This window comes from Ammospiza nelsoni, chromosome 2 (assembly GCF_027579445.1).
Source record: "Ammospiza nelsoni isolate bAmmNel1 chromosome 2, bAmmNel1.pri, whole genome shotgun sequence".
In the NCBI taxonomy this organism is placed as follows: domain Eukaryota; kingdom Metazoa; phylum Chordata; class Aves; order Passeriformes; family Passerellidae; genus Ammospiza; species Ammospiza nelsoni.
Window position 1 is genome coordinate 44,060,934 of NC_080634.1, and position 14,691 is coordinate 44,075,624.

General features: G+C 33.8%; 1 protein-coding gene across 1 annotated transcript in view; it reads left to right on the plus strand.

Annotated features, from left to right (window-relative positions):
- DYNC2H1 (dynein cytoplasmic 2 heavy chain 1) overlaps positions 1–14,691 on the plus strand; it is a 143,236-nt gene that overhangs the window by 37,318 nt on the left and 91,227 nt on the right. Inside the window, exons 47-59 of the mRNA XM_059493367.1 lie at positions 1,058–1,225; positions 1,346–1,470; positions 2,640–2,888; positions 3,703–3,811; positions 4,784–4,897; positions 5,710–5,852; positions 6,571–6,652; positions 7,916–8,070; positions 8,956–9,093; positions 11,399–11,512; positions 12,671–12,831; positions 12,994–13,117; positions 13,737–13,858. Coding sequence (XP_059349350.1) covers positions 1,058–1,225; positions 1,346–1,470; positions 2,640–2,888; positions 3,703–3,811; positions 4,784–4,897; positions 5,710–5,852; positions 6,571–6,652; positions 7,916–8,070; positions 8,956–9,093; positions 11,399–11,512; positions 12,671–12,831; positions 12,994–13,117; positions 13,737–13,858 — 1,804 coding nt within the window. The remainder of the gene's footprint in view (positions 1–1,057; positions 1,226–1,345; positions 1,471–2,639; positions 2,889–3,702; positions 3,812–4,783; positions 4,898–5,709; positions 5,853–6,570; positions 6,653–7,915; positions 8,071–8,955; positions 9,094–11,398; positions 11,513–12,670; positions 12,832–12,993; positions 13,118–13,736; positions 13,859–14,691) is intronic.

A 14,691-nucleotide genomic window follows, 5' to 3' on the forward strand; every position in this document is an offset into this window, starting at 1 on the left:
CCATAATATAAGAGTAAACAAGTTAAAAAAAAATACAACAATGTTTTAAAATACGTGTGGGAGCTATTTATGGTTTAAGGGAAGTTAATGGTTTGGGACTGCATTCCTACTATGGGAATTTGAGCTGTGCCCCCTACTCTTCACTGTTTTGTTCTGTGGTTTTTTGTGTTTTGTGTTGAGGTTTTTTTGAGCATATGTGTTGTTTTCTGTGTTCCCAGAGCCTTGCCTCATGCTTGTCCTGCTGTACCTGGTTGTATAAACCTGGTTTATACACATACTTCATAGGCTGCTTTCTAATCTTGTTTTTGTCTCTGAAATTGGTATTATTACTACATCACAAGAAATTACTCATTATGTTTTAGCTCTTACATTCATTAGAAGGTTGCATAGAGGGCTGCTTAAAGAGGATAAAAGTGATAAGAATGCTGTGCTCCCTTTCCATTTATTTTCTGGGATCATGAGATGGTAGATGCAGCCTTAATGATGTCAGAAAAGCTGTACTGACAATCAATGGATGGGTAATCTTAGCTGATTTAAGGACTTCTTAGTTGTATCTAACATTGACATGTGCCTGTGCTTTTCCAGTGATGAAGGCTTGTTATTTACTCACCTTCCTTTTGTGAGGAGTATTTAAGATTTGGAGTCTCTATTGGCATTTTCTAATACAGACTGTTTTGGGTATTTACTATTATTTTAGTATTTGTTATCAGTCTTTCTCTTCATTTTAGAAATGTCTTCTGGCTTTTCTTGGTTTCATTGCCTGGAAAACTGACTTTTAATTTTAACTTTGAGTGCAACACCTTGTTCAGTTTTGTTAAAAGCTGACACATGTTTTAATAGAGAGAACTTGTTTTAATAGAATATATTTCATTTTATCTTGTAATGATCCATAAAGAAATTATTAAAAAGCACTTCATAATATTTACTTTTTCTCTTATTTCTTCCTTACCGATGCTCTCCTGCTGGTATGTTATCATTTTCAATTTCATATTTTAAAGTAGAAAATTGAAAATTTATTATAAAAATATGAAATTAATTCTCTCATTAAATTTTGTAGGTTCATTGATACACACTGCAGACTTTGTATTGGAAGTTCTTGCTTATGAGGCACGCTGCTTGTTCCGTGACAGAATTGTTGGCACAAAAGAACTTCAAGTATTTGATAACATTTTGACCAATGTGTTTCAAGATGATTGGGGCTCAAATGTTCTGGAAAATATGGCAGGTAAGCCATTTGAAGCATACCACACAAACCTGAAACATTTGTTTAGGAAATGCCTAGTCAAGTTAGATAGCATATGAGTTGAACATCCGAAGTTTCAAAAGTTTTCTTTTTTTCCCACAGATACCTTTTATGTAACTTGGGGAGCTTGTCAAGAGGCATTCATCACTCTGGGCCAGGCACTACCACCACATGGGAGGCCACTTGGCAGACTAAACTCAACAGACCTGAAAGATGTTATTCAAAAAGTGAGGCGTGATTAAAGAATATACACAGCAATGATTCTAGACAGTTTTGCCTAAGAGTAACATGCAAGCAACAAGGCTTATGGTGGGGGCTGCTTCCTGTTCAAGGCATCACTTTTTGCATTTGATGAAGGGAAGACTTGTGGTGTTATGTGGCAGGCAGTAGGAAGCATGTAGCAAGGTTAGGTTGATGAAAGGACATCAGTTGTCTTTCCTGCTGTTTACCAACATTTGATGGTTTGATGAACCAACATTTTGATTCAAAGTTTGATGAACCAACATTTTGAGAAACATTTATGTCCATATATATTTGTGTATTGTTTGAGTACCTAAGTGTTTTACTAAATAATTTCTTTTTGAATTTGCAGTATGGTCGCATAATTTTTGTTTGAAGAACTGCTGGAGATTTGGCATGCTTTTAAGCAGTTAAAGTACAAAAAAGTGAGCTTGATGAGGAAATGCAAACATTTTAACTCCTCTAGGCTATCTGATTTTTAGGATGAGAATTTTGAGATTGTCACCCTTAGTTGTAGTGTTTGATGGCCTGTAGATGGGAATCTACCACCTCTCCTTAAGTGCCAACTTGTGACCAATACACTACATGGGAAATTATGAAATTCAATAGCCTCAGTAAGCAGGGAGTTTGTTGGTTTTGGTGTTTTTTTTTCCTGACTGCAGGATACATTGGGCTTCAAAGATGAGGTTTTAATGAGTATAACAAGGTCATAATTTAATCATAGGATCTGCTGTTGTGTGTCTTTCACTAGGAACTTCCATAATAAGCAATTATGCAGCAATTAGATGCCTAAAACACTCTCCTGAGTTATTAATTAAGCTGTAGTCAGAAACACAGCTCAGACTTTGTTCTGGTCCATTATTCAATTTTAATTAGTTCAGTGGTAGATTCCTATTTCAATATATCAAAGACTTCCAAGGTGTTCTGGTGCTGGGCGTAGTGTGATATGTTAATTTTTGATATATTTATTACTCATAAAGGGTATGTGAGGTTTCTAAATTCTGTGAAAAAAAAAAAAATTGAATGAAGCCCAATGTGGTCTCTTAAGCTTTTAAGCCTTTCTTTTTGAAACGTTAAAAAGTTGGATGTTTGCATATCTCACTGCTTATATTTATTATTAGTGATCAGATTTTTTTCCTCTTTTTTTTTTAAATAGGGTATAATTCATTATGGACGGGACAAAAAAGAGATAGATATTTTACTGTTCCATGAAGTCCTCAGTTATGTGTCCAAAGTGGACAGAGTGCTGAGTTTTCCTGGAGGATCACTTCTTTTAGCAGGACAGAGTGGTGTAGGTCGTCGGACAGTTACCTCTTTAGTCAGTCATATGCATGGAGCTGTGCTGATTACTCCCAAAATTTCCAGAGGTTATCAGCTGAAGCAGTTCAAAACTGATCTTAAATATGTAAGTCACTCAGTTTGATCTATTTTCTAATGCTGTAGGTGTATGTTAAAGAAAAAAAAAAGAATGTGGGAATTTTGAAGGACACCAAAGATTGTGGAAAAGAGATATTTTAAGAGAAGAAGAACGATAGTCTAAATGAAACAAGTAATTTTTTAGAAGTTCTCACTCTAGATGTGGATACTGTTCTTTAGAGTAACTAACTGAAAATCCTCTTTTTGGAATACCAGAGCTCTTTTTGATTGTTGTAGAACTTAGAAATTTGAAGTTTATGTGAATATTTATGTGACAGGCTTTTTCATATATATATTTTCAGGTTGGTATTTACTTTTATTTTCTGTCTCTACTATGATCTTCCAGTTAACAGTAGTTAAATAAAATGAAATTTTAGTGATTGGCGAAAGTATACATATTGTTTAAAACCAGATGCAAGCCTTGAATCAACAGTTTCTCATTACCTTCAGCTATCCTAAAGAAAATTCTAGATCTTTGCCTATACAAAAGAGTGATACAATTCTATCATTGAGTAATATACAAAAATATACTTTATGAAAGAGCCTGGTTTTAATTATTTTTTCATTACTAAGCTGTATATCTAGGTAAAATGTTCCTTATATTTGATATCTCTTTTAACTGAATCACCTGGAAATCTTTTGTAAATATATAATAGTGTAGATGCTGTGGAGAAAATATGTCTGTAATATCTAGTCAAGGAAAGATTATGATCCATGCCAGTCCCTTCTAACTCAGGATATTGTATGATTATCATTCTCTTCTGGACCATACACTGAGGTTTAAATGTCTTCCCTGCTTCTAGGTGATGGAGCTTGCAGGCATTGAAGCCCAGCAGGTGGTATTGCTGCTGGAAGATTATCAGTTTGTTCATTCCACTTTCCTGGAGATGGTCAACAGTTTACTGTCCTCAGGTGAGTCAAGTCCAAAGAGTGTATGGTACTACTTTTACCACACAGACTTAGCTCAACGAGGCAGAATTAGAGAATGTTTTCTAACTTTAGATAGCTTTCTGTGCTGTTTTCATTAGAGTACTTGTATGTAAGAACCTGACTTAAGGTCCACTTAGTTGTCCTTTAATTTACCTTACAGTACAGTGCTTTCAGTTCCTCTAATTCATTTCAAAGGAGTTCTTGATAACAGCGTAACAACAGAATTAAAATGCATTCTACTCTTCTGCTTCCCTTTTATAATAAAACTCAAAATAGAGAGGTTTCCAATGCTTTACTAGATTGTATAGACTGAGTTCTTTTACTAAAGAGTCACCAGCAAAGCTCACTTTTCTGAAGGTAGTGAGAGGGATGATAAACAACAATAACAAATAACAAAAGTGACTTTATTTTAGTGTCCAGCTTTGTTCCTGGATCAATGAGAAGATCACTGAAGGACTGAGTCAAAGTTACTAAATTGTTTTTTTGGAACTGCAGTAGTTTAAGAGCTGATTAATAAGAGCACCAGATTTTCCTGTCTCTCAGGTGCTACCCCAGATCTACCCCAAATCTTGATTATGCAGTGTTAAAACTTTATGTCTGAGAATCTGGATGACTACTCACTTTCATCTTCCTGGTGTGTGTCAGTTTGGTTTGATTTGTTTTGTATGCAGAACAGGGTCACTGTCTTTGGATAGATTTGAAAGAGCCTTTTTCAAACACATTTCAGCAATGTAAACAAAGTAGACTGTTAAATAGAGTCACTGTAAGTTGTTTTTTTTTGTTTTCATGATATCATGAAAAGAATTATTAAGAAAGTGGGATAATGGTCAAGAAAGTATAGAGGTGAAAACTATGAAATTGGAATTCTCTATACAGAGGATTCAAGGGAGACCTTCAAAGCAATTTAAATAATTATAGTGTATTTTATCTGACTCAAATTAATTTTTGAAATAGGAGAAGTTCCTGGGCTGTATAAAATAGAAGAATTAGAACCATTGCTATCTCCTCTGAAGGATCAAGCTTCGCAAGATGGATTTACAGGACCAATTTTCAACTACTTCACATACCGTATGTCAACAGAGTTATAAGTTATAATTAAATATGAAGTTTAAAAAGTGATATAATAATGGATTCAAATAATTTCTAACATAGTCTTTTTATTGTGTGCAGTCTTTACTTTTAATTAGTAATCAAATAGCAGGCAGGAATAATATTTGTGGTATTTGAGAGCACAGAACCCTCAGCTGAAAATTTATTTTTCTGTCTGAAATTTTGTATTGAATGTTGTACAAATGTTATGAAATCTGCTTTTGAAAGTAATTAGAAGGAAGAAAGCTTTTTTCCCATTATTTTCTGGTTTGTATGGCTTTTATTTATATTTGGTAAGAGAGATTTCTTCTATTGATCAATTATACCAAGAAATCACTCTGGATTCTCAGTAATTACAAGCAAATTTACAGATAGTTTTCTTAATTATTTGTGTTTCTTCCTTGGCCCAATGAGAAGATTAAATAGTTTAGAAATAAATCAAGGAATATGACTGAAAGAATACAGTCATAGCAGCCAGCCATGGAACTACTTCTGATTGGTTCTATTGGTCTACATGAATTAGAATGAGAACTAGTGCTTTCTACTTAAATACTGCCAGCTCTTCAGAATTAAAAAATGCACTGTAGTATAGATAACAAGAATTCATGGTACTTAATAAGTTTCTACTTACAAACATTCCTTTCCTAGTGTGATTTGATATTATAGGCTCTTTTTTTTCAGAAATTGCCTTTTGATAAGTATTTTTAAAAAAGTGAATTATGTTGTATTTGCATTAAAGCTACCGTCATGTAGTCAGATTTTATTTACTAAAAATTGTTGCATTTTCTTAGGGATCCAACAAAATCTGCATGTTGTCTTGATCATGGATTCTACCAATTTAAATTTCACAATAAACTGTGAAAGTAATCCAGCACTGTATAAGAAATGTCAGGTTTTATGGATGGAAACCTGGTCAGAAGACAGTATGAAAAAGGTAAGTTGCATTAATTGTGACTTACGTAAATTAGTATCTCTAAATATAACTGAGCTCTGGTGAATAAGGTCAAGATATTTAAGGTTGTGAAGGAATAATTATCACTGTACCTATTTAATCCCTTTGTACACTTCTACAAAGATGGAAAATTCCACAGAACAGTGAAGTATTATTAGTATTGTTATTTTACCAGTAACATTATGTTTTGTTCTCTCTGTGGGCTGACTTGAACAACATGCTGACTGCTATGACTCTGATCAAACACAGCATTTAAGAACAAAATATAGATTGCAAGCAAAATATTAAAGCCAGTTGTATTTTGTTTGTGTGGCAAGGTTTTGGTGTCAGGTTGGCCTGCAGGGGTGACTTCTGTGAGAGGCTGCCAGAAGCTTCCCCCATGTCAGGTGGTGTTAATGCCAGCTGGCTCCAAGAAGGATGTGCTACTGGCCAAGTCTGAGCCCAACAGCAGTGGTGGCAGTGCCTCTGGGATAAATATCTTCCACTTGAGAGAACAGGAAGTTATCAGTGACATGGAAAGGCAGAATTTATCTTTCTAATGCTAAAAGTATTCTGTAGATTCCTTATTCTAAGTGTATCATTTTCAGTCTTTTGGAAAGAGAAACTAGATTGAAGGTTTGTGTTTTTTGATGTTTAAAAATTTTAACTCAAAATGTCATTGTTCATAATTTTCATGCAAAAAATTATGTGGCTTTTTTAGATACCTGAAATGCTTCTGTGTGATTCAGATGAACAAGAAAAGATTGGAAAAACACATAAAGAAGTTAAGAAAAAACATTCAGGTAATATTTAAGTACACCTACTAGTTATTATTATTAAACACTTGATCCTGTGTTGGGCGTAGGTAATAAAATAGATACTTTAAGGATGTGTTTACCAGCATATTCATAGACGTTGGTGCTATTCACATGTCAGGCATTTTGCACAAGGGAGCATTAGTCTGGAACATACATCCCGGCTGATCAAATGCAGTCTCTTCTGTCACAAGTAGTCACTGTATATATTCAATTTTATACAAGTAGTCACTGTATATATTCAGTTTTATACACTGATTTAGCTATATCTTGTTTTGGTCAGTGTCTTCCTTCTATGTGGATGTTATTTCACAATCTGAAAATTTGATGTTTTGAGAGTTTATATATTTCATTATTATTTTTGTAGATTTTCATCTTACTTTATTAATTTCAAAAACTCCTTTGTTGGAAGTAATGCCCCTTTTTCAGAATAATTAGGTTTTTTCATAAGGCTTCAAATATAGTCATGTTAAAAAGAGTGTCTCAAACATAATCTAAGTGACCAGTGCCAGCACTCACTTGCAGAGTACTACTTTTAGCCACTTCCTATAAAAGTAGCACTTAGAGGTCGTGGAGCTAACAGAATATAAGATGGTAAGTGGATCACTTGGAGTTTCTTGGTTTATATTGCTTTTTAATAGAGCAATCAGAATAATGGGCAAAAATAGTATTTGGTGTTCACATTACCATCCCTCTTTATCCTAGATCATCGTAATTAATCTAGGCTGCAGTACTTATTGCAGGCATTCATTTATATATAGATATGCTCTAGCATTTTTTTCTTTTGTAGGGTAATGCAGTTTATTTTACAGTATCTTTGGGCTTTTTTTGAGAAACTGTTCAATAAACTGAATGACAGGAAAACCTTTTAGTTTGCCCGTCATCAGAGATAAGGGAGAAGACAAAAACACATGGGCTTTATTTCTAAAACAGTCCCAAGTATTTTAAAATTCAATTTTTGTGGAAGTAGTTTCTTATAAGATTAGCCTTCAGTAGTCTGCAATTAATTTTGCTGGCTTTTCCAAACATCAAACAATTTCAGTGTATTTCCTTCTGAGAAATAGGCATTCCAAATGTATTTATATGTTGTTTCCCTGAGAGTGCTATAAAAAAGTGTAGTCTTTTTGCTATTTTGAATACTCTTAATTCATATCTCGAAAAGCAAGCATATTCTCTTGCTTTTTCTTAGTTATTTTAATGTGAGATAAAATTCAGTATAATTTTATCTGTATAACAAATGATGTTGCACAGGTCATTCTGATTTTCTGAAGTCATTTTTGGCAATCCACGAATCATGCAAAATGTACGGAGCAACACCCAGCAGGTATATGACATTCCTCCGTGTGTACAGTACCATCAACAGCAGTAAAAGAAGAGAGCTAATAAAAAGGCAGAACCACTTGCAGGTATGTGTTTGAAACCCTTAACGTGTGACTCTTCAATATATTCTTGCATTAGGATATGTCTCTTGTATTAATGAGCTGTGGCTGTTAGCATGGTAATGTGGTCTGTCCTCTATTGGCAAATGCTCATGCTCTGGTTTCAGGAGAGAAATAGTATCAATCTTAATGCCCTTCTCTGTTCAAGTGCCTGAAAGAGTAAAAGGTGATTTTCTTGTTTTTGTTAATACTTTTCCTCGAGAATGTATCAGACTGGGCATGTTTTCTTATTAAATGCTCTGTTAAGTAAAGGTAATAATTTACTGGAAAATTATTTATGGAAAATGTTTATCCTCAATCAAAATATCTTACAGATATTTTTTTTAAACATATCTTGAAATATTGGTAGTATATAATTAGTATTAAGTAAACAATGTAGAAAGTGTGAATTAAGAAAATAGTTAATTTTGAGCATAATTGAAACTTTATTTTATATATATGTTTTTTAGTGTTCAAATATGTAGAAATCAGATAATCTATTTTATTTCATTCTGTTTAACTTTTATTGATTTGCTTTTAGGGGAGATATAGTTACATTGAGTTAATATCAGTTAACTGAAATGCTATTGAATTACTGGGAAAAAGAGTATATGCTAGCTGTTTTTTCATTTAAAGTTTATTATTTTGAGATTTTTTTTATCTTCTGGCTGTAGTAATAGATCTTAGAGCGACACAGCTAGAACTACCAGATCTAAATTTTAGGTTAAATAGTATCAAGAAAATGTGAAAAACAATTTTAAAAAAAGGTTAGTCTACATTATTCTTTGTTTGTCCATACTGTTTGTAGCAAATGTTAATTTAAATTCACTTCAAATTTGTTCCTAAATATTTGCTTCTTATAAACCTTTATAGGCAGGTGTTTCAAAGCTGAATGAAGCTAAAGCCCTGGTAGATGAACTGAACAGGAAAGCTGGAGAACAAAGCATTTTGCTCAAAACGAAGCAGGATGAAGCTGATGCTGCTCTTCAAGAAATTACAATATCTATGCAGGTGGGTATACAATCACATCAGAAGTGGGGGGAAAAAAAAGGCAAAAAAGATGTTTTTCTATCTTTGGTCTCTGTAACTGCCTATGTTTCACGTTCTTTTCAACTGTTACAAACCTGATGCATTTACCAGAATTTACCTAAGGGAAGGCATGAGCCCAGAGGCTTGAATAAAGTTGCAACAGGACAGAGTATTATGTAATTTAAATCAGGTTAGAACTGGTTGAGTAGGAAGATATCAGTACAAGTTTTGTACCTGAGCAGTATTCACTGTTGTAATTTAGTCTGTCTGAAAGTTTTCCTAGAACTTTGTTAATCCAAACTGATGGCTTTTATGTTTATCCCAGATAGGAAATTTCAATGAAATACTTACAAGTAGCACTATTTTAAGTAACAAATACCAGGAATTAAATTTTTGAACTATTAGAAAATATGTATTTCATGAGGTCTGGTTCTCAGAAGTTAACGTCAGAGAAGGTTAGATAATGTCTTTATATTCATCACTCTTTGAATTTTTATTCTTCAGCTCAGAGGCAGATTTTCTTTTCAAAATTCTATAATTTTCTTCAGTAGTGTTTTCTCAGTCAAGTAAAATAATTTTATAGACAATAGGTCTCTACATTGATACTTCCTGGAATTATAAATGTAAGATAAACTGTAATGAGTCTACTGTCACTACACTGTTGGTTTTTTTTTTTTTTTTGGTTACTGTTTAATCTGGTTAGTCAGAAATTTGATGTCAAAGACATTTGCAGTATGCAGTAGAATAAATGCCTGGTCTTTCAAACCATTTGTTTCACAGTGCTTTAAAGGTGCATTACTTCCATTCTTTGTAAGTAACTTCCTGTAGGCAGTTTTTAATATTTTTAGGCTCTTCCTGTCTGTAGTACATGAATTTGAATAATAATGATTGGCTTGGTGTATTGATGATTTCAGTTTTAAATCTGCATCTGCTGTTGTCCAGTAGAGTTACAGGTATGTGGGTAGCACATGCTACGCCGTGGGAGAAAATCAAAGGATAGGCCAAAAGCAATGAAACACGATGGCCTCACTGACATCAGAAACATTACAGTGAAAGTCTGATTATTTAGATTAGCATAAAGTATAGGTGCCCTCTAATCTTTTAATGTCACTGCAAATGATCTAGCTTATGTAACAGAGAGAGCTCTAATACATACAGACTCTTTTAATCTCCTTTCAGAGAAAAGCTTTTGACCTACAACTGAATGTTAAGGTTTTCTTATTCAGAGCAATCATTCAGTACATGTTCATTTGCATGAAATGTCTAATCTAGTTTTATGTAGCTAATGTTTTATGGATTTGAATGTAATCTTCAATAATATGCTGATCTGTAGCTTGGGTTAAGTGCTGAAAGGATTATTACTATTTTAAGATTTTCTCTGTTTTTATGCATCTGTTACCTTCTGCTACAGCTTCAACGCAACTTGACAATTGCTGGTGATGATAATGTGTTAGATACTGGAAAAAGAAACTCTGGGCTTTGCTGTCTTTATCTTTTAGGTGATCTGAGCCTAGAATACTGATATTTTATGTTGTACTTTTATCCTCAATAAATAAAGAAAACCTTTTAAGGTCCTTTCCACTGTGGTTTTATGTACTAGATATTAATTGTTGTATTGAAGTGTTTAGGATTCCTGGAGATGGCTAATAGCTACTGTCTGCCTGTAGACACTGGTCGGTACAGTACAAACCCAGAAAAAAAAGTGTAAACCTAAACAATTTACAATATAAGTGTATGACATAAGACAGTTATCCTTACAGACAGATCAGTATGAAATTCCAAGTAAAGAATCCCTACCTATGATCCCTACCTAATAAGCTATAGTACCAATACTGCTGCTTTTATGAACATGATAGAAAAAGAGTATTTTAATGGCACTGTGAAGGAAATTGAAAATGAAATGGGATCAGGACAAAGACAGTGAAAGGAAAATAGTATTTTCAAATATAATAAGAATGTTACAGAGGCGTTAGCCTTATGCTTTTAGAAGAAGGCTGACATAGAAATGGAAAATCAGAAGGAAGGGGGAAAAAGTCATAATGAGCGTCACTGATAGAGGTACAGATCTGATCTGTGGTAAAGAAAGGGAAGGACACACAGTAAAAGCAAATTATGCTTATTCTATATAGTTTATTTACTTAGCCAGTCTGCCTGATATCAAATACATTCAGCTATTTTATTGTAATTGGTATTGTGCAAATTATTATAATGAAGACTAAAAGAAATAAGAGACCTAAAGGAATAAAATCTGTGTAAATTTGCAAACTAAAGGATTTTTTTTTTACAGAGTGCTAGTGAGCAAAAAGCGGAAATGGAAAAAATAAAACAACGAATAGCAGAAGAGGCTGCAGAAATAGAACAAAGAAAAAGAAAAATTGAAGATGAACTGAAAGAGGTTCAGGTAAGAGCTGATAAGTAAAAGTAATATTTTGCACTCTGATTTTATCTGACTTATGTCCTGCTGTGCAAAATAGTTTTGCAGAATTTATCCCTGCAATTCGTAAATTTTACTCTAAATTATTTTAATCTTAAAACTTTTTTGCATTAGAAAACAGTATGCCATGTGGCAAATGGAGATTGTCATTCTGGCATTTGTGTTCTGTTAGGTAGTAATTACAGAAAGAAAGGCAAGCCAAATCTTTACTTCACCTGCTGTTTCTATGCTGCCATGCTCTCCAGCTGAGTTCTGCTGATTTTATATACTATTTTTCAATTACTCATATTTTATATAAACCAACTACATTACTTTGCTTTGATCAAGCTGGTAATATAGGGCTTTTTATGATCAGCTGAACGGACATAGTTTAGTGGGAGATAATTTACAGTTATTCCTAAATTCTGAAAAGTGTATATCTAATGATGATACAGCAAACTGCTTGTTTTAGAGACTTTACAACTGTTAGGCATCAGTTTTTTTGGGAGGTATGTGTGTTCACTCATTGCTCTTAGTCTGTATTTTTCATACCATGCATTTTAAATTTATACTAAAAACTAAGAGAACAGTGCAACAACTTAATTTTTTGTTCTTTTAAATGTTACAGGTACCAAGGAATTATATCCTTGTATTGAAAGAGACATAGAACTACAGGGTTAGACCCATTCTGTGGTCTTTGATAAATATGAAGGATGTGCAAGGTGTGCACAATCTTTAATGATAATCTGTAACTTTGTTTCCTCACCATTTTGTTGCTTTGTTGATAAGGGTGAAGGATTTGTTTAGCAACTGGAAACAGAAAGCTCTTGTGGCCTGTACTTCTATGGATATTTACAAAGAGATCCCCAGTCATGCTTATAAATAGTAGTTAGCATCATTATTAAAAGCTACCTGTATCACAATGTGAAGATTATATGATACTGTTTTATATGGAAGTAAACTTATTATCACTTAGTAAATACATGGCAATTTTTTAGTAACTTGTAAACATGAATCTGCATCAATGTTAGTTTCATAGGTAATAAAGTATTTAAAAAGAACAAGAAATTATGTGAAAACTGGAATGGGAAATGCTCAGTTTCTCATATGCTCATCTCTCTTTTTAATGTATTTTCATGTTTTAAGCCATTGGTTACTGAAGCTAAATTGGCTGTTGGAAATATAAAGCCAGAGGCCTTGTTAGAAATCCGGTCACTACGGATGCCCCCTGACATAATCAGAGACATTCTAGAGGGCGTTCTGCGCCTGATGGGGATTTTTGATACATCGTGGGTGAGCATGAAGAGGTAAGAATTTTATTTAACATTTAAAATGAAACATTAATTTACCATATGAACTACTTTCTATCATATTCAGGAATCTTGGGCTCAGAATTCCTCAGTTTCGTGTAGAAGTAACCTTTGTAACATTTGTTTCTTCTTTACTTATTTATTTAATTCTTTTCACAGTTTCTTGGCCAAAAGAAGTGTAAGGGAGGACATAGGATCATTTGATGCCCGTAATATTCCAAAAGAAATACGAGCAAGTGTTGAAGAACTTCTTTCTAAAAACAGAGCATCTTTTGATCCAAAGGTAATTCCTGATTGCATTACATAAAAGGAAAAAAAGACCAAACAAAGACCAAAAGAAAAGACACGATAGCCTGGTTTGCCAGCAAAATTTTTAGGATGAACTTCAGTTAGAGAAAAAGTGATGAATTCTACTTACAGAATTTGTCAGTATAAGCAGATGAAGGTGTAGCAGAGATTACTTTGTTACATACTGGCCCCTAAAATGAAAATTTGGTTGGTGAGTGTGCAGGGATGGGGTAAGAAGTCATTATGGAGTTGAGTACTCAAAGATTTTTATACTGCTATAAAGTAAAACTCAGACCAAGGAATTCTAACTGGCTCCTTTGGCGTCCTTGTACCAGTAAGAGTCTAATAAATCATTCATTGATTTAAAACTTGTTGATTTCAGTTTAGCTTCATAGTTGTAAAAATACCCACTGTGGTTTTTTACGCGGATTGATGGCTTTCAATATAATCTTAGTAGCAATTTAAAAGATTAGTTCATTAGAAGAGTTGGCTTATTAGCATATTTAAGTTGGTAACTAGAAAATCTGTTGCCATTACTTATCCTGTATTTATCTCTTCTACGTTATACTTCAAGGACTTTCTTATAACCACTTTACTTGTACTGAATTTTTCAGAATGCTAAACGAGCCAGTGCTGCAGCTGCTCCATTAGCAGCTTGGGTGAATGCCAACATCCAGTATTCCCATGTCTTAGAACGAATTCAGCCTTTGGAAAAAGAAAAGGCTGGCTTGGAAGCGTAAGTTAGACTCTATTACAAAATCAGTGATTTTAATTCCAATTCCAATGGTGATGGGTGAAACTGAGGCTGCCAAGGAGGAATTTGAGTATGAGGAAAGGCTTCTTGAGGGTGACAGAGCGCTGGAACAAGGCGCCAGAGAGTTTATGGAGTCTCCTCCTCTGATAGTAAAATTGTGCCTGATCATGATCCTGCTTTAGCGGGGGGTTGGACTAGATGATCTCCAGAGGTAATTTCCATCCCTAACCATTCTGAGATTCTGTGTGAATTGAAGTTTATTAAAAACAAATGATAAAAGATAACCTCATACAGAGGCAATAAAACGTACATACTGAGACAGAAGAAGTAAGTGTGCAATAGTTTCTTTTTCCTGGAAGCTACATCTTGGATGCTTTTTGTACAATCATGAGTCACCTGTCTCAGCTGAATACTGTCAGAACAGTGAATACTGTTCACTAACCATCACAGGTATGCTTAAAATGTATTCTCTCAGTGAAACCCATGCTATTTTATGAGGTATAAAGTTCCTCTTTTTCAGTCATGTACTGAGCATTATCAGTTTCTCCTTAGGATCAGAAAGATAAGACATAGTCCTGTGACCATCCATAACCTGAGGAATCTGTACTGATTATTTTTCCAGGTCTTAAAATTCTGTATGAGAAGAATTTGTTCGGATCTTTAGGAGTGGGGTGTTTGGTTTCCGTTTTTAAAACGATGTGATGAGAAGTACTCAAAAGCTTTTACATGTGAAAAATATATATTTCATTATAAAACACAATGAAGAACATCTTTGAACTATCTCTATGCAAATTATTTTCCTGTTAGATTTACTC